The 24,053-nt window shown below is 39.6% G+C and overlaps 1 protein-coding gene across 5 annotated transcripts in view; it reads right to left on the bottom strand.

The window, feature by feature from the left end:
- The window catches only part of SLC71A2 (solute carrier family 71 member 2), a 34,848-nt gene extending 12,399 nt beyond the window's left edge, over positions 1-22,449 (bottom strand). For 2 of the 5 annotated variants that reach the window (XR_012671009.1, XM_075137574.1), the window contains exons 1-6: positions 20,955-22,449; positions 9,968-10,063; positions 6,398-6,460; positions 3,974-4,101; positions 2,964-3,078; positions 1,002-1,220 (exon numbers count right to left, since the gene is read on the bottom strand). Coding sequence is in view for 4 of the 5 variants with exons in the window: in XM_075137574.1 (XP_074993675.1) it covers positions 1,002-1,220; positions 2,964-3,078; positions 3,974-4,101; positions 6,398-6,460; positions 9,968-10,063; positions 20,955-21,107 (774 nt within the window). In the remaining variant the exon portion in view is untranslated. Of the gene's footprint in view, positions 1-1,001; positions 1,221-2,963; positions 3,079-3,973; positions 4,102-6,397; positions 6,461-9,967; positions 10,064-11,039; positions 11,229-20,954 lie in introns of all 5 variants that reach the window. The other 3 variants (XM_075137575.1, XM_075137573.1, XM_075137577.1) reach the window with 3 other exon arrangements.
- Positions 22,450-24,053: the final 1,604 nt, after the last annotated feature.

Genomic DNA, 24,053 nt, shown 5'->3' with positions numbered 1-24,053 from the left:
TAAGCTGAACATTAAGTTAGAAACAACCCTGTTATATAAGGTTTGTGGCCTCTGATTCTTCTGCAAAGTTTCCATTTGATTTTTGAAGCTACTGTTCAGTGCCAAATTACACGTATTCACTGAAAACAGCATTATACAATATTTAGGGAAATGCATAGTATCTTCTAATTGATCTCCATAATAATCTGTTCTGAAAGATGCTAGCAAATAATACAGCCTCATTACAACTGTTTCTCTTCTCAAATTATGAGAGTATTCTTCCTTGTACATTTCTTATATGTGTTCACCCATAATATGAATCAGTTTGAGTAACAAATAAATCGTGGAAAACAAATTCTTTAACTGCAGTCTTTCAGGCATGTCACTCATCTCTCAACATTCACAACCAGCTCCCAGCAGGATGGATCTCATGAAGAACAATCACTCTTTCCTCTCTTAAAATACGAAGGTGTAACACAAACAAATTAGCTGAGTAAGTGTGAGTAAGTGAACAAGTTTCTAGAAAGACTGCATGATAAGTTTTAAGCCTGTGGAAAAATCATGCTTTATAGATCCATTCTATCTTAAAAAGAAATCACATATAACCAAAAGTGTAATTCGAGAGTGGAGAGAGATATTGCCAAGCAAAAGTCCAAAGCATAAAATGAATATGGAAAAGTCTTACAATATCAGGTTTGGGGGTCTCTAGCAGTGTAAGAATTCAGCATTTCTCTTACAATAAAATAGAGTAAGTAAGTTAGAGAAGTAAAGCATCTTCCCTTTGGATTTCACACCAAACACGGTTTCCAATTCAAGAATCATTTAAGCCACAAAGTTTGGTTTGGTTTTGGTTTTTAAATGCAGCTAGATCTTTTTGTGCAAGAGCAGAGAACAGAGATTATGGCATACTGAATAGTCAAGCTACCAATAAGATCAAAGATTTCTCAAGCTTACAAAATGCAATTAATTATTATTATTAATTAATCAATTATTTATCGATTATTTATTGAAGTGCATCTTACTGCAAAAGGGTCTGCTTGTTCCCATGATATAGAAGCTCCCCATGAAGCAGGTCTCATTTTTTCTGGCAGAGATTCTGGTACAGCTAGCAGGATGAAGCAGATGTCCACAACAGCCACCAATGTGGCCACTATTACAACAAGGTTATCTCCGTAGTTGGCAGACAGGTATGCTCCAATGGCAGGACTAGTTACCAGACTTGCTGCAAAGGTGGCAGATACCTATGCACAAGAACAGTTTACAAACTTGTCAAAGTGGTTATTCTGCCATTGCAGAAAAATTAAGTAACTTGCTCAACACCACCACACCACTACCCCTCCCCAGAAGTGTGGTTTTGAAAAAACACGGGTCAATCTAGGTCCAAATACAGTTTCTCCAGCCTCCTCCACAGTATGAGCGAGTTTGGCTCACAGGAAAACAGCTCTTAGTTTCAAATAGACTAAAGTGTTTTTTGTTTTCCAATTATGAAGTTGATGAGATTTCACTGAAAAAGTTGTCAGCGCATTTAAATGCCCACCTAATTGAATCTGACCCTCAGCACTCCGGGTAATAGATAGAGTAATACATTACGCACCTTTGTTAACATTTCGCATTTTAAATACATAGCTACCACTGGATAGCACTGCAAACTAGGAAATCATTAGATATGACAACGACATCAACAATTGTATTGCTTCCTACTATGTTGTAGTGACATGCAGCTACTAACAGATCACTTATATTCACATACAGCAGAACATGATGAAAAACCAAGTGCTGTAGTTAAATTTCACTATAAAAATCATCAGAAAAGGTTAGAATAAAGCTAGTTTGTTTGGGTTTTTTTAATTACTACTCTTTTCTAGTCCCCAAAATAAAAACACTCTGCGTAACTATTTCATAGCATAAGAACACAAGCCAGAAATTTAGCTTTATATCAAACTAGAAAAAACATCCTAAGGAAAAGGTATAACAAACAAACTGATTAGAAAGAGATACAGACCTCTTCAAAACAACTGCACTTTTGTCTATGACTTTATTAGAATTTTAGATCAAGCTGTTTCTGTTAATAAAAAACCGTTTAAAGGCAGGCAAATATATGCTCCAAATATTCTTATGGCCCTCAGGCAGGAGAAATAAAGTGGGAATTCCAGAACTTTTAAACCTGTTTTGTGCTCTGCTACAGCAATACACACAAGTTTGGTTCAAGAGAACTAAGTCCTTTATTTTCTTAACTGTTAGATCAAGATCTAAGGCATCATACGTCCTAAGGCTAAAAATACAGGAAACCTTAACAGCTCAAAGTACAGTACAGTCAGCCAAAAATCAAGTCCATGGATATCTGTATAGTGAAAACAGATGCACAGAGGATAAAGGGATAAATGACGTTCAAAGGCTAAGGGCGTCTACCAATGGGCCTCCAAAACCTAAACCAATATAGATACTCAAGAAAGCAAACTAAGCAGGAATTATATTATTACTGGAAAGGCTAGTTTGTACTAACTGAACTATTTTCCTCTTCTCTTGAGAATTAAGAAAGGTCATGACTAAGCAACTAGAAATACTGCATTATGCATTTTCGCCCTTCCTGCCTGTTTTGACTATAGAAAAAGCCATTCTATATTAAAAAGTGCAATTTAGGGTGGTGGAAAGATATTGCCAGATCAAGTATTAAACAACTTGCATTGCCTTTAACAACATTTCTTGTTCTGCCTGCGAAACTTAAAACATGTTTTGTTACTCTTGCCCTCTATGCAGGTAAAGTTGTCCAATTCTTATTCTGTTCCTGTGAGCACACAGCAGTCTGTGCAATAGTAAAAAGTCCAAATTAGATTTCCCAAACTCTAATGCAGTGCCTTGATGCATGGTTCATTCCTTTCTCTGTCAACCTCTTTACATTAATCAGGAAACAATCTGTGCACCAAAACACAAGTTCAATACGAAAGTTATAATCTGACCTTTTTTTCAAGTTTAGCGTATCTTACCAATCCATAGGCTGTAATTCTTTCATGTTCTTGTGTTACATCAGCTACATATGCAAATATTACAGAAAAGGTAACAGAAAAGATTCCAGATACCGAAATCATAGCGAAGTACCACCTAATGATTTAAAAGCAACAATTAGAAAGTTTAAGCTAAAACTTCTTGCTTTTCTCTTACTAATCAAGCAAGCTTGTATTTAAGCTATGAGAAGTGTTCCTCAAGAACTAACATAGGACTTTACTGGAGATGAACAATGGTGCAGCTTCACTTGAATGTTGGAACACAGCATTTTAATTTTTTATATTCTACTGTTTACTTTACATCAGCCTAAAAGAAGAAGTGGCCCCTTCGGGACATGCTATCTATACGTTTTCACACTCTCAAAGCTGGAGCAAGTTTAAGTTATGAAAAAGGAACTATCTTAGAACTCAGTTTCTCAACCAGTTAAGAAATAAACTATCATATATAATGCTTTGGAAGCTGAACTCTGAATGCACTCAATGTACACAAAGTTCTTTTGTAATCCTCCTAAGTTTCACAATGAATGTAAATGAAACTGAAATGAAGTCAATGCCACTCAGTTAAGACTTCAAAGTTGCCTAATCAAAGAGTTAAAAGATCTCATTTGCAGCAATTATACTTTGCTGTGATCAATAAATTCTAAGGTTCATTTAGCATTAAAATATGTTTACGACAGCACTGTCAGTGTCCTCAGCGGAAAAAAATTAACAGCTGAGCTTAAAACCGAGTTAGACAGGGCTATCAAACCATTTTGATTACTGTTATACTTGTGTGAATACGGTAACTAAATTACATTCCGTAATTTCTACTTTTAAGATACACAGTTTTAACAGCTCTTAAACAGGAAAGCTCCAGAATAGTGCAATCAACTCTTGAAAGGAAAGTGGCTTTCCTCTTGTCTTATTGTCCCTTCTCCCACTTCCCCGAACTACTCCTCTGATTGAATTTCTGCTGTACTGACAAGCTCAATACTGCAGTCTGTACCACTTACCATGGACTTATTCTCATTAATGGAATTGGGGCACAGGTGAAGAAAACTGTAAGAAGAAGAAAAGATTTTCTTCCCCATGCATCTGATAGAGCACCTATTAGCGGAGCACTGAGAAAGGACAAAAAACCCTGTGACAGAAGAAAAATAATTAATATGTTTATATTTACATTTCCAAGTTTCACCTTAACCACAACACAGAAAAGGACTAAAATTGCAATTTGATTTGAAATTAAGCACAAAATCATAGAAAACTGAAATGGTATACAATTTCCTCTACAGTCTACTTTTCTGTGATTCTGATGTTTTATGTTTGAAATCTATTAAACCCGAGTGCATTAAAAAAAAAAGAGGCCAACGTGTTTTCAAGATCAATTTGAATCAATATGGAAGTACCACAGACTGCAAAAGCTTCTTAAAAATCTCTAAAATCTACTGTCTAGTTTCACAAAGTATATCTTCTTAGCTTCTCTATCCCAAGACTTAGTGGTAGATCCCAAACCCAAATTCCCCTCTAATTTGGACAGTTCTAAGGCAGAGTTTTGGGTAACTTAACTGTTCTCTGAAACAAATTAAACAGAACATTTATTGCTTTATACTACATATTTGTCATGTACAGGACATTTGTACATTGCAAGGACTATGAGGACCATTTGAGCACACTTGACAACTTGAGACAGTGGAACACCATAATGGTATTCCAGTGGCAAAAGTCAGACTTACAGGTACAGCTGTAATGGAAAAATTGACTAAGGATCAAATACTAGATTTTTCAGCATTTCATAAAGTACTAGAATCTAGACCTCAAATTCTGTATTACACAGAAGACTTAAAATAAGCAAAGCCTTTCACGGGTTTCTTAACTGCAAAACCTCCAGAACAGATGTGTCTTCCTCCTAATTTGTATATTGTTCTCTCATCAATCCAACTCTGCCATAAACCCAAACATTCGTAAACACATGGTTCTCTAAGCACCTCAATTCACTGGAAGTCTACTCCAGCTAACTTTAGCTAACCCCTGGTATTCAAATATAGTCACCTTCAAATTTAACATATGTGTACAGACTACTGTACTAAATCACTATTCTGCCAAATCCCAATAAAACAACTCTGATTCCAACAATTTCAGTAAGTAAACTGAGAGCAAAAGCCATGAAGTCAGACCACCGGATCCTAGGAAAGCTAGATGCCTTACTCAGTTGAATTGTTTTTGCTCCTTAGAGTCAGATTTCAGTAGAATATTAACTAACATGTTTTGCTGTCACCCAAAACACTTTTGATGTTTCATAAACAGCACTTTAAAGAAAACATTGGACAGTGAAATCCAAGATCACTCTGGTTTATGCTCCCCTGTTTATTACACCTGTTTGAGTAATACATACATTTAGACCACGATTTTAATGCACTTTTCTACAGATATACTTTGTAGAAAATACATGGGTAACCCATGTATCACGATTGTTAAGTGATAGTTACTCATAGTTACACTGCACTGTGAACGAACAGAGTTGAAAGAAAACATCAAGAGCAACATGAACTTGGTTTTTCTAAGAGAACAATGCGAAGTTAACTTCCTCTTTCAGTTTGAGACATCCTGACATCCCTAGTGCCTGGTGTTCTGCCAATCCACCATGAAAGGTATCAAGACGGCAAGTCCATCCTAAAGATGTCATGTTCTTACAGCTAAAAACAACACGTTAGATTTGTTACAGAATACAAAGCTACATAATTTCTGGGTGCTATAAATTAACTTAGCCAGAAGTTACACTAAGTGCTTTGAAGCCTCTCAGTAAGACAGTTATCAAAGAAGAGACTTTCGAGTTTTAGTTATGCTAGAGAAATTTTGCAAGCTTTTTTTTGTGGCAACAATCCAGCATGACCACTGTGTGAATGCACAAGTAAGCTATAAGCTGCCCTGAATATCTTGACCATCACAGAATGCTCAAAAACTGATAAAAAAAGACCAGGAAAGAAAAAAAAAAACCAACCCTGCTGAAAATCAGCTTTTATCCCACATCTTGGACAAAATCACAGTGTTTAAGTGCTTCATTTTTTATCTCAATCGTATCATCATGGTTGCATTAATCTGCTTTTGATATAAATCATCTAACATTAGGAAGCAGACATTAAAAACCTAGCTCCATTCCCAGAAGGATCCTTATCAAGATTACAATAGCTACAACTAGTACCTATTCAAATGAGAGGAATTTAAATTTCTGAGAAATAGTCCAATTGTTTCAAGATGGTACCATTTAGCAGTAAAACTTGAACTGAGCCCAAGAACACAACCATTACAACGAAAAAAATGGTTTAAGAATTACTTACGTTCTCAGTGTTTTGGATGTTGTTATGGAGAATACAGGAGAGACAAATTACAATACAGGAACACACAGAATATTTAGGTCAGAGGTTTTAAAAAAATCTTACCTTAACACCTTGAATAAGACCATTCATTAAAAATGTATGATGGGAAAATGTTTCATGTAAGACCTGACAGGGAAAAAAAGCATTATTTGAATCAGGAGAGACAGAAGAAAGTTGATTCAAAGTTTAAATTTTATTTGTAAAACTCTATTGGGACTTGTTAGAAAATGATGTTGATATTTTTCAGTGACACTAAAGTATTGTGTTTCTTCAGGCTAGTGGCCTTCTCAATATGCATATAAATATTTTTTGTAGTTGTTGGTATAAAGTATAAAGAGTATACTTTTTATACTCTTATTTGTCTTCACAAGAAAATATTGACAAGGTTTAATATCAATTTGTTGGCATAAATTTCTCTGTTGGCACAGACCACACTGTACTGCAGAGATAGTTTGGTTTGGGGTACTTTGCTCAGAAAGGGGATCAATGTAAGCAAAAAGCCTCTCCATGTGGTACAAATCACAGAATTTTTGCGGTAGATAATTCCTTCAAAATGTTGACTCAATCATTGTTACTAACTAGGAGTGAAAATGAGATTCTGCTAACTTATTCTGTCAAGAAAAAAACAGCGCTATATTCACAACTGCCCAAAAAGGCACTGTGCAAACCATTTCTGAACAAATTGCAGATACTCAGTAGTCATACAGTTAGAAACACTTCTGATGAACAAGTAGATGCTTATAAATACTAGCAACAGTTCTGAGTGTTTCATGTATCCTTTAAGTACAGCTATGAATTCATTTAAGGTGCTTTACCAGCACTCTTAATTCAAGGGCAAGCATGTTAATCTATACTAAACAGATTTACCATAAATATGCAAGAGAGTTAAAAGGCCTCACAGGTGCCACTATGTCAATTTAAAAAGTTATTGCAATGATCAAAGCGTGTATGCACACACAGTTCAAATTCATTTGCTGTTTTTATCTACAGATCAGTGCCAACAACTACAAAAATTATTTATATGCATATTGAGAAAGCCATGAGCCTGAAGAAACACAATACTTTAGTGTCACTGAAAAATATCAGCATCATTTTTCAAGGATGACTGAGATTCTCAAATCATAGGTTTCATAAAGGTGGTTGTTCCCATGTTAACTATTGGTCAGATAATTCTGCTTATTTACACCCTTTTTTTCGTTCTGGTCTCATCTTCTGTTTAAATATTTAAAACAATTTTGCACCTGTTTGACCACTGATCTTATGATATGAATGGAGAAAAAAAAGTCGGGCTTCAAATTAAAAGATCTAGAAAGGTGTCTTCCAAGTGAAAAAAAAAAAAAAGCAAGCAGGAAGCTCACAGAGTCAAATCTAGTTATCCTTCTGTAAACTGTTTTCCAGTATTTTTCGTGGGAGGCAACCATGCTGATATTGACTGAAGTTTTTGAGATTAATTTCTGTTACTTTATAGACAAGCAAAATGCAAGTTGACCAAATGGTAGAGGGAACTGTCTTACTCAAGTTCTACCGATAGAAATATTTACATATTCAAATAAAGATTATATTGAAGACAGAACATGCCATTAAGTGATTAATGGTGATTTACTAATATTGGCTTACAAGTCCATGAATAAGAGTAATGAGCATAAACTTTGGGCAGTCTGTGAGCAAAATAGCCTTTGTGCGCTTTATAAACACTTTAAATCTTTTCTTCTCCAAGTATAGTGTCATGTAACAAACACTACAGCTTTGCTGACAGATGTCAAAAGAAGTGAAAAAGTAATCTACAAAATTAACTTTAAATAATCTCAGCTATCACATAATACATACAATTTATTCTGATAATACACAACACATTTTAATCTGATTGAATGTTGACAATGACCTGGAGGATCCTGACACACCACAAAAAATTTGAGTGATCATGAGCTTTAATCAACAGGCCAGACATTTCCATTTCTGCCCTTCCTACCAGACAAACTGCTTGAACAGAAGTGCGCAGCTGGCAGTTCAACCTTGCTCATAAGAAAGCTCTACATGACTTTTAGTACTGCTGGCTGATCAGCAGGCCAAGGTAAGTTACCACAAGTACGTTGCAATACAGAAGGGTGCAAAGTATCAAACTAGGTTTGAGATTATTTAAATCAAACAGCAGTCTTTCAGCATGTGCAAAGCTGATTACAAATAAAGACGATCACCCCGAGAACACAGAAGTCATTTACACCTGTGTAAGGTAAGTTATGCCATTATATGTAAATCAGTGCTCTAAATTAAGTTTTCAATTCAATGCAACAGCCTCCTAAGTATTCAAGATAATGTAAGACAGGAACACAACACTCAAAATACAAGACGTTCAAGACCATGACTGTACTGAATCCACATACTTCAGTCAATATACGAATTTAGCTTTACATTAGAAGCATTTCATAACACTCCCATTAGACACAGTGCAATGACAAATACTAATTTCAAGAATTAACATTGCAGCTGCATGTGACTAACAGTAAAAATTCATACGGAACTATTTCAATTGGAGTACACTATTGAGGAACTACTGAAGAACCCACCTAATAGTTTTATTAAAATGGGGTTTTTTTGAAGACTGTGTAAGAATTACTATTTTCACATTATCCCTTTAAATGAGAAGTGTCAGGCTTGGGCAACTTGAAGTTCAGCATTTTTGTTAAGAAAAAAAGGAAAGAAAAAAAAAAAAGAAACAAGAAAGATCACCCAGTAAGTCTCCCCGTATTTTGACACTGGCAAGACAGCACGACAGGATGGTAATTCAGTGAGACATCTACTTTATGGAAATGTGTTAACTGTTTATATGGACTTTTTTATTATTAAGCTATGTTAAAAAGATCAATGATTGTCTTTAGGAGGGTTCGACAAACACCTTTCAAGAGTTATGTAGATGATTTTATCTGGAGTTTGGGGAAGGAAAATAATTAACTCCAAGGTCTTTCAATCCCACAAAACCTTGGTCATCATGTATTCAAAGTGCTCTCAGATGTTATTTGATGAAAAACTGGACTAACAGACTTTTGATGACTTCTCTCAGGCAGGCCTGATTTCAATGAATAAGACCCATGTCTTCAGGTGAAAGGCTTCATATCCTATTATCAAACACTCAAATTATCTATTCATCTGGAAAATAACTGCATTCCAGAACAGATTAAATACTTATAAAATCTATTTCTTACATGAAAACCTTTACATTTTACTTCAAGTTACATCCTGGCTAGTCAGCCAGCCCACAATAGTGTACAAAGTTTACTATGGGACGCATAGTTTATTCAATTGTTATGGCTGGAAGATGAATTGAACTACAAAGTCTTAAAAAAAGCCAGGATTTCCAGAGAGACTTTCATCAGTACACTAAACTGATGTTGCTCTAAAAGGCACATAGAAGTTAAAGAGTAGTACAGCATATTGCTAATTTATTTTTCACTATCTTTTAGTCTTTCAGCAGTCCAGATCACAGCTGTAGTATACTACTATTGAGCGGTGTTGAATGTTAAGACTCCTGGAATTCAGTTAATGAGGTAAGCAGGAAGTTAAAACTCCAGTCCCTAGGAACTGGCAAATTAACCTTTGTCATTCCTGCCAAGACGACAGCAGATCAGTGATACTTACTGTTAGCATTGGAGTTGTCAAGAGCCCCCAGGCAAAGAATTCTAGAAATATGACCACCACCGCATGGTATACGCTTGGCCGACCAATACCTTGGTGCTAAAAAAGAAAGACACATGCAGTGGTTGTACACATCCAATTCATTACACATGCAAAGATCTCTTACAAACATATTTTGAGTATAACCAGCTTTCAGGATGACCTACTACCAACCTCTTGGGAACAGTAATAAGCCAAACAAGGGTGGAGAAAAGTTATTACAAAACGACTAAAGATCTCCAGGGAACTTGAGAAAGTTTGTTCCCTCTCTTGCTGACTGAAGAGAACTATTTTTCCCATTCCCGACATTGCCTGTACTGCTCTCACCTGCAGTGTACCTTTAGGTTTCCTCCCCCTTGAGCACTATTCACAATGCTTACACAGCAGTGTGACAAACGGTGTAGCCCTCCCTGCTACCTCCACAAGCGACAATGAAACACATCTGCTTTATGAAGATTACATCACCATTGTAACAAAACTGTGACAATGTACATAATCAGAAGAGCAGCAATTTTTGTATTTGAAACTGCCAAAGTATGAGAAAAGAAGGGGCAGCTTATGCCGACTGTACAACTGCTTTCTGTTGACTGCTGACCAACTGATCTCATGCTTGTGTGTACCCAAAGACTAGAGACCCAGGAGCTATCCTACTGGTCAACAAGCAATCCCAGGAAGAATTCATGAACTATGGAAGTGCTCACAATGCTGTGAAACTGCTGCCGTTCAAGACCCAAGGACTGGATCCCAGACGAGAGATCTGGAATCTTTTTGTTTAGACAAACCAGGCAGAACCCTTGGGTAAAGCAGATTTAACCAGAACTGCTGATTGCTTTCATTTCTATGTGGCCCTTGCCGTAGTAACTGTTTTACAATGGTTTTGGGTTCTAAAACTACTTTTTTCCTCTCCCCTAACACTTGTCCTGTAGACAATTGGTTTTCAGTGTTTCTAGCCATCCAAAGCCATTACGCTCCCACAGCATTGGCAATTCTTAGAAAGGAGCAATACAGCACTCTCATCTGGTACTCCCATACATACCTGAAGTTTACCCAAAATATAAAAGGACACTTCTCTTGCATGTTGTGCAATCTAATAATGCAGGATTCAGTTGAAGAGACATCATCTAATGGTAAGTATCAACCAGATTGTGCCATTTCAGCAGGTGGAGAGCAGGGAGAACATGAAGGTCTCAGGGTCTCCCACTGAACCCAAAAAAGTCAAGACAGCCTACAATGAAGGTAGAGCAGAGATGCATTTCGTGTTTCTCCTCTGCTCAGTACTTTTCATCTAGATTAGTAGGAATTTAGAAAACATTTGTATTGCAAGATTCATTTAAGCTAACCACCTCTAGTAAAGATTTTTAAAGAAATCCCTACTGCGTGGACAGTCTAAGTGCCCAGATGTCTAATAATTTTTAAACCTATCAGAGCTTATCAAAACCTGTAGCAGCAAACTAAAAGCAACCCAGACAGCATTTTTTCTAGCTAATAAGATTCACATTATTTTCTACATCGCAGCTTGCTTCAAAGCTTGAGGATTTCAAGAAAACAGTTCTCCTTCTCCTGGGAAATAATATGGTAATATCATAGATCAAAGATTATCTATTATTATTTCAAGCATTATTAACATTTCTCCATAGGTTACCATGCAATTTTTAATCTCCAAATAGCAAAGATTCCAAAGATTATGGGGGGAAAAAATCTTCCTCATATAAAGAAGTCTGCAAGTACTTCTACATAATGTAATAGGATAACAATTTTAAGAGTATTTTTTTCCCAAGATGTATGTCAGTCAGACTAGCATTTAACACAGATTACCCTGAAGTCTGAAGATCCCTTCCGCAGCGGTTTCCTCTGGAAAAGGCAAATTTTACAGTAGAGAGTAGGTAAGGGACTCCCCAGCCTTCCTCCTGCCTCAACTTTACTTCCCCTCCACCTCTATATCACTAAGCATGATTTTGGACTATAAACCTCTGGTTTGCGTTCAGGAGTGTTTGGTTTTTTTAATAATGTTCTTATTACATGCAAATTTCATCTGAGATTTATATGATTTACCAGAAAGATGATGTACATACATACTTAAAAAGACATGCATGTCTTTTCCTCAGAAGTCATTTAAAAACTTCCGTGAAAGAAAAGTATCTTTGCTGTACTGAGCCTAAATGAGTATTTCCTGGAGATTAAAATAGCCTGCAAATCATTTTTGGCAGTTTCACGCAGCTTACAGATAGTTGCGCTGAACTACTAAAAAACCAGAAATTCTATTAGCCTTTTGGATTCAAGACATAATGTGGAAAAGTAGAATTTAAACCCTGAAAGGAACATGCACCTGTCAAAATGAAGTCAAGCATTCCACATGAGATATACTAATAGCTACCAATCTATGATCCACATAGACTATATTTAATGATTTTCAGTTTTCTTTACAGCGCCCTAAATGTCAGATTAATTCAAGAACACTTGTGCAAATGGCTGTATCAGGAAATTAAAATCATGCAAACAGGAAAATTCACTGACATTGTCAAACAGACCAATGCAGATAGTTACTTTTGGATGCCCATCTTTTCTGTAGTTCCTAAAAACTTTTATCACAAAGGCTTTCAATTTTTAATCAAGCATTAAGTTATTTTCCAGAGAAGAAAATAGCTTATGACTGATCATGTACACAGCCCGGACCACGGATAAAAAAGCAACAAAAACTCTTTACTAATTTTGAAATTTCTAAAACACTGCACACTTGCTTTTAAGATGAAGCTACCCCAGAAGTATTGGCTCTGGCTCATTTCTGTATTGAGAAAATACTTTGCAACAGTATGCAACTGCATGCAAGTTACATAAAGAACAAAATTGAGACACACATGCAAAAAATGGTTATAAACTTGAAGTACAAAGAGCTTTGGGCTTCTTGAACTAGCTGATATGGGGACAAGCTACTGAATTCTTTATGGTTAAAAAGATTTAAATAGAATTTTAGAAATAGCCCAGACACAGTCAACATACAAGTTGCTTTCATCATCCCCTGCCCTCAAATTTTCAAGTGTTAATTTTAAAAATTAAGTGCCCTCAGGCTTATTTTCTATCCACACCAATGATCTTCATATGACAGCACAGTGTGTGGGCTCAGAAACTATGTATGAACATTACGATTGCTTTCAAATGCAGCTGCTGGTCAAGCTATTATACTTGCATAATCAATAATAAGCAAAACATTATGTAATCTCAAATGCTTAACAAGAAAAGTTTAAGACCATCATTATAAAATCTTAAGTCCTAGAAGTTCTAACAGAATATCTACTATTTCTCCAGTTTTACACTTCTGCTCCTTCTATTCTTCTTTTCACCCATACCCAATTCTAAAAAACGTTTTTTTCTTCTGCCTTTATTGGAGGCAGAATAAACCCAAAAGTTAATTTGAAGACAACAGGGAGATGCAATAGAAACTTTTTTTTTTAAAGCAGAACACAGCTGTTGAACATTAATAAACCCAGGAGAAGATGTCAAGATCATAAATCCAGCTGGCAAGGAACTGCTCATAGAAAAGGGGAAAAAACTGCCATGTAGCATCAGTAAGAATACCTTATCTTAGACATTTTGAAGGAGAGCTAGTACAATTCACCCTAAAATATTCCACAGCAAGATGCAATTTTATAGCCAGTCCCAGATCTTCAGAACAAAGCTAGAATTGACAGTATTCATTTATTTACACAACTTTTAGGTAACTATTTATCTGTTAATTCAAATCTGTAATTTAACAATGAAAATTGTTTGAATGACTGCAAAAGCACCTTGATATCCAATTTCAAACATGCTTAACTGTGCTCTTAAGCAACATGCTTAGTTCAGAACAAAACCGCTTCTCATTGTTCAAATTCTGAAGTCGTCCAGAGCACCTTTTCAAACTTTCCACATTTGGATGAGGGCCATATAGTCCTGCTAAGCAGATTAAGAAAAAGACTCAATTGGATAAATGCAGCATGCTTTTTTCCCCCCATGAGGGTGAAGCAGCAGAGCCCACAGAGCTGAACACACATTCTCCGTCCTCAAAGGGTTTCAATACCCAACTGGAAAAGCCCTAGGCAACCTGCTTTGACCTCACAGCTGATCCTGCCATGAAGAGGAAGAGATGTCCCTGAAGTCCCTCTCCAGTCAAATAATCCTGTTATCTGTCAGACACATAACAACCAAACTCAAGCCAAACTTCTGAACAGACAATCACAGGAACTTGCCTTTCTCCCCCCACATCCTCCTCCGGGAAATTCTTTCCCACCAGGCACTAGGGTCTCTCAGGAGAGCCTGCTAGTTGCATGTTATACTTCCAGTACGGAGACAACTTTGCAAACAGTACTCACTGTCCTTCTATAGTATGTAAGCCAACATTCAAGTGCATTAGTATGAAGAATTTTTTTCCTTTCTTTTAAAAAAAGTGTCTACAGAAACATTCTCCCCCTACAAAAATTAACTGCTGCCAAGTACTTTTTTTACACAACCATCTGCACTGCAGTCCACTATGTCAACTCTCATGTTTTCAAGAAAACAAAGAACTGAACCAACAGAATCAGTGAAACATTTTAAGAAACATGCTTTCATGTATGAATCATTCAGACCTTGAAGTTCATGCCAAATTATAAAGCACATTCCCTTTCCACATTTATCTTTGCTATTTTCTTAGTTTCCCCCCAAAATTCAACCATTTCAAATGCAAACTTCTCCTGGTATGCTTCACTACATCATTATTTAATCATTTTAGCTTAATCTAGCACAAATACTATGCTACCAATCCATCTCACCACGTTATGGGTGCTCTGTTCTCCGCACGTATTACACAGGTAGCTCTCTAGGCTTATGACATGTTTACCTTGCTCTCCTCCTGTTTCTAGTGCCTATTGTCTTTAATTTTCAAACAGAAGTATTTAGGAACCACCTTAATTCCAACCATTCCCCACAAATGCCCCATTTGTTGGAACTGGCAAGAATTAACTCAAGTGGAAAAAGCACCCTGAAGACCTTGGCTGCCTTTGTCACATGAAGCAATCACCAAGTGATTATGTGTAGAGACCCCAGTCTAAGACATGTAACTTGCATGCAGTGCAAAAATACACTGAACACGAGTGAAAGTACTTTCCAATCCAGCACAGCCTTTAGCATTTTAGATATGCCTTGTGAGCTGGAATATAAATCATAACTAATTCAGCTTATACATTGTCCAAACTTGTATTTCAGTTGCAATAGGAGTACTTTAAACAGATCTGTATCTGAACAGTTAGATCGTGATGCACTCTCTGAAGAAAAACCTAGGCTGAATCATATTCCACAGGTCTAGAGTATCAGAACCACAACTCGTTCAAAACGGAAAAGCCTGCGCAGATTTTGTAAAGAGAAATTGTGCCTTAAAAAATTCCTGGAGTTCTCCAAAGAACATGTATGGATAAGGAAGGTCACATTAATAAGCCTTCTGAAAATTCAGGTAAACATACTCAAAGACCCTCACCAAAGGCTCTTAAAGCAAGCAGAAAAGGGTGCAACCTCTTCACAGGAATTAAAAAGCAAAAAAAACTAGTAAAAAAGAAAAAAAAAAAGAAACAGGATAAATTGGAAAAAAAAAAGAAACCAACAATCTGTTTTCACAGCAGAGGGAAGTTACCAGACAAGTCCCAGTGCTCTATATTAGGGCCTATGTAGTTCAACACATTCATAACTGAGCTGTAAAAAGGGTGAAAGCAAAGTGACAAAGTTCACTCATGACAAAATGCAATTCACGTTAGAAAAGTTACATGGCAATGGTGAAGAACATCAGAAGTTGATGGAATCAGTTAGACAAATTAAATGGCAGATTAAAATTGATGTAGATAAATTTAACCAATGCAAACATGAAAAAACATTTTAATCCCACATATAGCATGACTACTCCTTAGGAATGTGATCCTGGCGAAAACAGTTCCATGAAAGACACCAGTTTAGCATTCAGCAGTGGTTTACAAAAGTGTATTCAAAGATACACCCTGTTACGAAAAAGATATCATTATATTACTGCATAAACATGTGATGTGCCTGCCTCCCTAACCCTCTGCTTCTGGTGTTCTAACCATTTTTATTAAATCTACGTAAAGATCCTTCCTCTTATCCCATGACTGCTTGTTTTGTTCAGAAGCTTTAAGCAATACACATTGTTGAATAGTCTATTTTACGGAAGCACAAGTGAAAGAGGCCCACAGAAGGACAAAGAACATTGCCAAAGGTATGGAGGAATGCTGAAGTAAGTTTCTCCAAGCTGCAGTCAAAACATCTGCAGCAAGATACAACTGGGATTTATTGAACTGAGAGTGACATGAAGGGTGTGAAGAGAAAACAGTTGTCGCTGCCTTCTTAAACTAAAATACATGAAAATAAGTAAAATGGAACCTGAGACAGCAAGTATAAATTGCATGCCACTTCACACAATTTACTCTCAGGGTCTAAAATGTCTTGCCACATAATTTTTCCTGCTGAGAACACATTCCTGTTTAAGTTTAGACTGGACAAGCTTATGAAGCAGGAGTCTTCTGAGGAGCACAAAACATGAAAACACCATTTCTGGTTCAGTCTTTGAGGCTGAAGCCATGGAGGGTAGGAAGAGCATCCAAGAGAACAACCGCCACATTCTGAAAGCCCAGCTCAGCTTTAGACAGTACTGTATTGTCTAATTAAACTACTTCTTACAGAAATAATATATAACCAACATATTATGCCACACCAAATCGCAAGCTGATTTTTCTATTGCTGAAGTTTTCTTCCTGAAATGTAGAAGGATGTACAACACTAATTCCTCTAAAAGCACAATTCCTCTAAAAAGCACAGACTGCTTAGTTAATTCACATGCTTCTCCATGGGATAGATAATTACTCAAGCTGATTCCCCATTGGTTAAGTGTGGATCTTCAGTACTAAAATATCAAGTCTTACTTATATAACTAAATTTCTATTGCTCTAGCCTAGCATACTTCTCTCTAACACAAAACCTTCCAGATTGCCAGAACCTGGAGGATCAGTAACAGCAAACTCTGAACACCTAAACTGCCCTCTCAGCATGAATATAAGCAAGAGTGATGTGTTTTTAAAGACAGCAGCTGATCACTCCTGGTAATGGTTCAGAGTTCAGACTCAGTGTTAAATTTAACGTGATGGGAAGATTCAGACTGACAATGGCAACCTTAAGAAGACAATACAGTTTATCTCCCATTATTCAGATTTAACAGGAAAAATTTTTGTGTGGGAGAAAATAGTGCTCCACGAAGGACTAAACACCCAAACTTACCAATTTGAACAATGTGCTTACCACAAGCAATTCAATTTAAATCCTACAAGCAAGAAATTTAAGAAACCGGCTTACTGGACTGAAAGGTGTTTCAGTCAAGTCTCGTAACATTTAATCATGCTGCCTCAGTTTCACCATACTATATTTTTTATGAAGTATTAAGAAAAATGCTAGCAGTAAGGGTAAAAACTAGTAATTCTTTCGGTATATACCAGTTGTACCTCACTGTGCAAAACAGTTTAATGAATAAAGGCTGGCAAACTTCCAAGATGTACAGTTGTAACTGTCAGAATGCTTTCATTATATTTCTAAAAAACACAGAGTCGATAGCTGAGGCACTTCATAGTGTCGAAGAACATGAAACTAACGTATGATTAATTCTCAAAGAGGTTCATGGGTATGTTTTCTCCTTAGATATCCCACTTGGGGACTTCTCCCATAACAGCACTTTATTTTAGACAGTACAGCTAAAAAGCTTCCTTAGTATGGCATTATTTTACTGACAACAGGTTGCATAGAAATTAAGTACATGGTATGAATATTCTGAATGTCATGCTAAGTTTTATACTACCAGTGTTCATAATTCAGATGGAACAAGATTGCATAACCAGTAACAAAATGTCCATGGCATCGTTTACTTCAATTTCTGAAGCTCACTGAAATCAGGGTAATACAGCCAATAGATTTAATTCCAGTGGAATTTACTTAAACATACTATTGTTCTTATTAGTTTTGAGCCAGTAAATCAATTCATAAAAAGTCATTTGTTCAGCATTTATATTTCAATTCTTCAATTCAGTGAATCCAATGCATTCAACAGGGTGAAGTTAGTTACAGATAAATTAAAAACCAGAAGCTTGTTACTCCAAGCTCGAGGGGTAAGGGAAGAAAGCCTTGCGCAACCTGACAGACTCGGTCATACCCTTCCACTTTGTCCTCCCAATCTGATGTGACAAAAGAATCAGAATAAAAATTAAAGTTAAAACTTCCTTCACAGACCAAAGAAGCGGCTCAGCAAAATTTCATTTCTGTATTTACTTCTTTATCAGCAGCCCGAAGGCAAGCTTCCACTTTCAAATGCCAAGGATGCACTCCCACTGATATCAAAGAGATCTCTACAATTACATCTAAACCCATATTCCGACCCCTCATATTTTAGTCTGAATAAGCTCTTTCAATAAAGTCTAGGCAGACACAGTTCTAGCAATATGACAGCCACATGAGAATCACAGGGAGGTGCAGGAACTGCAATAACAAAGTAGGAAACAGACTGTTCAGTCAGGATCGTGAAGCAGACGCTAAGCTGATGTAAGCATAATTGTATTACTGCTATACCAATGTACAGAAGATAAGGCTAGAGCCCCATGTCTTTCTCTCTTGTAGGAGATGCATTACAGGAACACAAAGTCCCTGAAGAGCACAACTAAGAGGGAGGGAGCAAAAAAAAACCACCAAGGAAGCAAAACCTGAGATCATTTTATAAACTAAGAATTTATGTCATTTAGACGTTAAATTTTCAAACTGATAAAACAGCATATTTTAAGTACCCAAAAGCATTATTTTAATCCTTAATCCAACTTTAAGAAATATTTCATCCATTAATAAAAAATTGGTTAGCGCCTTTGTCAGTTCTGGATTTATTCTCCATTTGAGTTTTACTCTTCTTCAAAGTTAGAGAAAGAAATCAAAGTTCTTTGATTTTTTTTTTCTTTACATTTCTTTACCTGTGCCCTCCATTTCCCACCCTCTGATCATATTTAAATAAATTAATGTTTTTCTTCTATATAATGACATCACCCTTTATTCCTTTCACCATATCATCTGTGCTGATAAAACTGAAAGCTTACATTTCCTAACTAAAAAGTTAATGGGCCTCTTCTAGAGTTACTTTACGATTCTGACTTCAGATTGGGTTACTGCATCATATATATCTAGAGTCCTAAATGGAAGCTGCTGTACACAAACCTACAACAGCAAATATACTGTACAACAGACATCAGTTGCACTTCTTCAAGGAGTCCAGCCTGCTTTTTGGAACACATAACCATTTCTAAAAGAGAACTGAAAGACGCGAATACAGAAGTGATTGGTTACAAGAAGTGTGAAGCTGTCACTTTGGAATTAACTTACATCAAATAACTTATTTGACTGATTAATTCCACAGAAGAACTTTTTTTTACATCTTCTCTGGGTTAATCATGTATCAAAAGTACCTTAACACCTTCATCAGATATGAGTACAGGACAAAGAACCTACTGATATCAAATATATGGTTTCAAGATTTTTTTTTTTTTACATTCTTGAGCTCTAGCCATGGTATCACATTAATGCTACACTATTAATGCTCAGCTAAAGATATTACAAGTTCATTCACTTCACATTAATGTAAAACTGTTTTATAGTTATGTTTATAGTAGAGATGCTTATCTGTGGGAGAGTAGGTGACACGTGGCAGATGCTGGCTCCCTGACACAAGCTTAACATCATTTTAAAACTTTTGGCATAAGCAATGCTTTCAGCATATCTAATTTTGTGAGTAAACTAATATTAAATACGGTATTCAGGAACACTCGAACATGAATATAGCCTAAAAAAGTATTAATAGCTAATAAGTCAGGTTGCAAATAAAGCTTACATGATTTCAACTTGCCAAAAGAGATTTATCATGGCAAGACTTTGCCCAGTTTTGTATCTGTACCCCTTAAAAAACAGTCAATGACAGGATCATCATCTGTTTTGTTACTTCGTGTGTTCCCTTGGGTTCCTCTACTCCCATCTTACACTCTGGGCTCACTGCCAACAAAACAGGATGGGTTATATCACCTCAGCCAGGACCATCCCGCCTGAAACAAGTCACCTGTCCCCTCCTACTGCAGAAAGCTCAGGAGGTGTCATCTCAGATTTGGTTTTAACGCATCTTGTAAGCAGGCACATACAAAGGGAAAGGCTTAAGCCACCTGAAAGACGTTTCTGCCGGGAAGTAATTGCACACACCACTGCTACGCTTACAAACACAACTTCCCTAGAGACGCCTTCAAATGAGCACACAGACCACTCCTTTCCAGCTCCTTTTATTTGCACAAAGACACCTTATTGCTTCATGTAGCAGGGAAGAAACAAAACAGAAGTAACAGTTTCAAGTTATTAAAACTGCATGACAACTCTACGGTTTCGGTTCACCAAGAGGCACCTCCTGGAACTCCAAAGGCAAACTAAGCTTTATTTCCAGGCACCTCGGATTTACATATTTTAAAAGAAAACTTATTTACAGCCACCTGCTTAGAGGTGTCGCCTCTACCCGGGATAAACTAGTAACGAACGCCCCGGGGCTGACAGAGACGTGGGGCTGGCAGAGCCGAGGCGTCGCGGCCGGCGGGAGGCCGGGGCCGGTCCGGCCTGAGGTGCCGCCAGACGCGGGAGCCCGGCACCCCACCGCACCCCAACTTCCAGAAAGTTTCCAGGGCGGCGGGGGCACCCGGAGGACGCTCTGGGGGGCATCTGGCCCGTCACGGGCGGAGAGGCGGGGAGGGCGCTGGCCGCCTCGGGCCGCCCGGCCCGGCCCGCACCGCGGCGGCGTCCCCAGGGCGAGCGGCGCCCGCACGCCGCCGCCGCCGCCACCGCCCCCCGAGGAACCCAGCGCCCGCCGACCCCGCCCCGCTCTCACCGCGCCGCCGCCGCCCGCCTTCAGGCCGACCCTCTTCACCAACATGATGCAGCCGCCCAGCCTGGCGGCACCGCCGCCCTCCCTCGGCGCCGCCACCGTCTCCTCCTCTTCCTCCCGGGCCGGGGCTGGCGGCGGCTCCGGCTCGGGGCTCATCTCGCTCCCATCATCCTCCCGGAGAGGCCGAGCCGGAGGAGCAGCGGGTGCGGAGCGGGCTGGGGGCGGCCTCCCGCTCCCGCCCCCGCCCGCCGCCGCCTCCGCCGCGCCGCCTGGGCGGGGCGCCGCCGCCGGGTTCACGTGACCGCAGGCCCCGCCCCGCCCCCTCCGCCTCGGCGGAACTGCTCCCGGCCGGCCGGAAGCCGCGCGCCCGCCCCCCGGCGGGTTCGAAGGAAGGCGCGCGTGGCGGGGCCGTTAAGGGCTTTGTATTTTGCGTTAACGGCCCCTGCCCTTGCCTGCCCCGCAGGGGTGCGCCCGGTGACGGCCCCCAGCTTCCCTCCGGGAAGGTGAATCTCTTCCAAGCTAGCGTCCGATAAGCCTTGCTGAGCTCCTTGGCCCTTCCTCACGGGGTAGGCGTAATTGCGAGCTGGGTTTCCTCTCGCCTAAGTGCTGCAAACCAACTAGAGCTGTGATACTGAAGCATCACAAGTTACCCTAAGAAGCAGAACTGCTTACCTGTCCTTTGAGATAATCGAGTGCTGACAGTAAAGATTATGACTAACAGATCATGAAAAATAAACATAACGGCCAGTCGCTCATCCAGAGTAAGCTGTGCACCAGACAGCTCAGAAAGGCCGTGCGTGGCCAACGCTGAGAGGCTTTCAGCCTGCAAGTGCTTCCTTCCGTCTTGATGTGTTATTAGGGTCAAGCTATTGTTTTCCCTGGTACGTCAGGTATTCTCCACGAAGTACCATGCTGTTTACGGGATCAGAACTTTTCAGTTTGCTGAGTAATAAATGTTAATTTAAAATGCCATTTTCTGTTTGCTGTGTATCTATTTTGACGGTGTATAACAAGCTATGTACTTGCTGAATACAGTGCATTGTGAAATTTATCTTCTATGGTACATTACACAGCAATTTAACAAGTATTCTCTTTTAGCAAAGCAGTGTGTGTTGACTTGAAAGCATTTCTGTATATGACCTTTTTTGAAGCTCTGTTTTGTTTAAGGTAGACATGAGCATTTTAAGAGGAACGTTGGATACCATGAACTAAATAGATAAGCAAAATTATCTTTCTTATTATATAGGGATTAGTAAATCAACACATATTCTTTAAAATTACGTTTCCTAGCCAGCCCTAGGCAATTGTGATATTTAAATTTATATTATTTATATTTATGTAGCACCTATCACCATAATAATAAACCACTGTGACGGCAGAGGTAAGAGCAGGAGTCAGCCTGTTAATACCTCAGCACTTCTGTTTCCAACCAATTAAAAAAAAAAAAAAAAAGCCACAAGGCTTTCATGCTTTCTTTCTGCTTTTTTGTCCTGGTAGCCTAGAAGCCCTTACAAAATCTTCCAAATCAAATGTCACCACTATGCAATATAGTCATATTTTTGCTCCTTTGAAGACTTGACCATTTTTCTATTGACTTGAAAACCAAGAGACTTCATCCCATATATTTTTGGGTGTTTGCCCTTTCAAAGGGGGAAAGCCTGCTCCGCTGGATGCTAGCTGCCTTCTTGTGGCCTTGTGAATGGATTTTAACCTCAGGCTTGTCGGGTCCTGTGATGAGAGGCTGGTGCCCTGAGCACAAAGACCTGGCAATGGGCTGCCCAGCAATGCAGCAGCGGAGCCCTGGTGAGCTCCTCAGTGCCAACGGAGCGCCTCGGCTCCTCCGAGGGCTTCTCTCAAGGGAGAAGGACTCACCCCTTGCCACTGGAGGGCAAGCCCCCGAGACGACAGAATGGTTGAGGCTGGAAGGCACCTCTGGCGGTCCAGTCCCTTCATCATGTTAGTCCAGCCCTTGGCTAGATGCTCTGCAGTGGACCCATGTCTCTTTTGCAGTAGGGAGCCAGAAGTGGGCACAGTACACCAGCGGTGGCCTCACCAGTGCTGAGGAGAGGGGAAGGATCAGCTCTCTCGACCTGTGGGTAACACTCCTCCTTCCTAAGGCAGCCCAGGACACCGCTGGCCACCTTTGCCGAAAGGGCACAGTGCTGGCTGATGTTCAGCCCGCTGTCCACCATTCCCCCCGCATCCCTTTCTGCAGAGCTGAGATGGGTCACCCACAGGAACGCCCCACGGGGGCCTTGCAGGCTGACGGGAGTCACTGCCTGCGGCGCTGCAGGAGTCCTTGTGGGATGCAAACATTATGGGGGGGGGGGGTCGTTGTTCAGGGGCTTGTGGAAATGTGGGAGGCTTATCCTAGGATGTCTTGGGGAAGGCCCAAAGACGGGGGAAGGGGATGGATGGAGGAGGAAGCGGCTGTGGAACGAGAGGTGGAAAATGATGGGCCCATAGGAAAATCCTGGTTGGAAAGGATGCCAGGAGGTCCCCGTGCAACCTCTTGCTCAAGGTAGCATCAGCAAGGAGGTTGGACCTTGCGGCTCAGAGCTTTCTCCAGCCTGGGCTAGAAAAGAGCCACCTCCGCACTCCTCAGAGTGCTCACACCATGTGCAGGACCCAGTCCTGGCAGCTCACTGTCCCCCAGGGCCGCTTGTGCAGAGCTGCTGTGGCACGTACCTGGCTCTGAGAGTGAGAGGAGCCGGGCAGTTGCTGGAGCAGACCAAAGCACGGGGACAGCTCGCTCCAGACTTGGTCACTAGCGTGGCCAGGTTAGCGCCGGTGCGGAGCAACTGTCCGTGTCTCAGGCAGCTGTGTGGGCACAGTCTGAAGGGAACCGTGCCTTGCTCCTCCTTGCTTCCAGCGTCGCCTCCGTGTCAGTGCCTGGGAGCTTACATCCCTGCCAGCGGTTTAGAAGGGAGATTCAAGTTTGTGGAGTTTGCGGATCCATCCTTTCTTAAACCAACAGAAGCTTTTTTGCTCAGGGCTACTCAGCGCCTCTGCACGTGCGCACGACTTCTGGTGCGCGCATGATTGGCCAAAGCTGTTTACTGGGGATTTGCTGGAAAGCAAAGGAGGAGCAGCTGCCCTGTT

Source organism: Calonectris borealis, chromosome Z (assembly GCF_964195595.1).
Source record: "Calonectris borealis chromosome Z, bCalBor7.hap1.2, whole genome shotgun sequence".
Lineage (NCBI taxonomy): Eukaryota > Metazoa > Chordata > Aves > Procellariiformes > Procellariidae > Calonectris > Calonectris borealis.
This window is presented reverse-complemented; position numbering and strand designations above follow the sequence as displayed.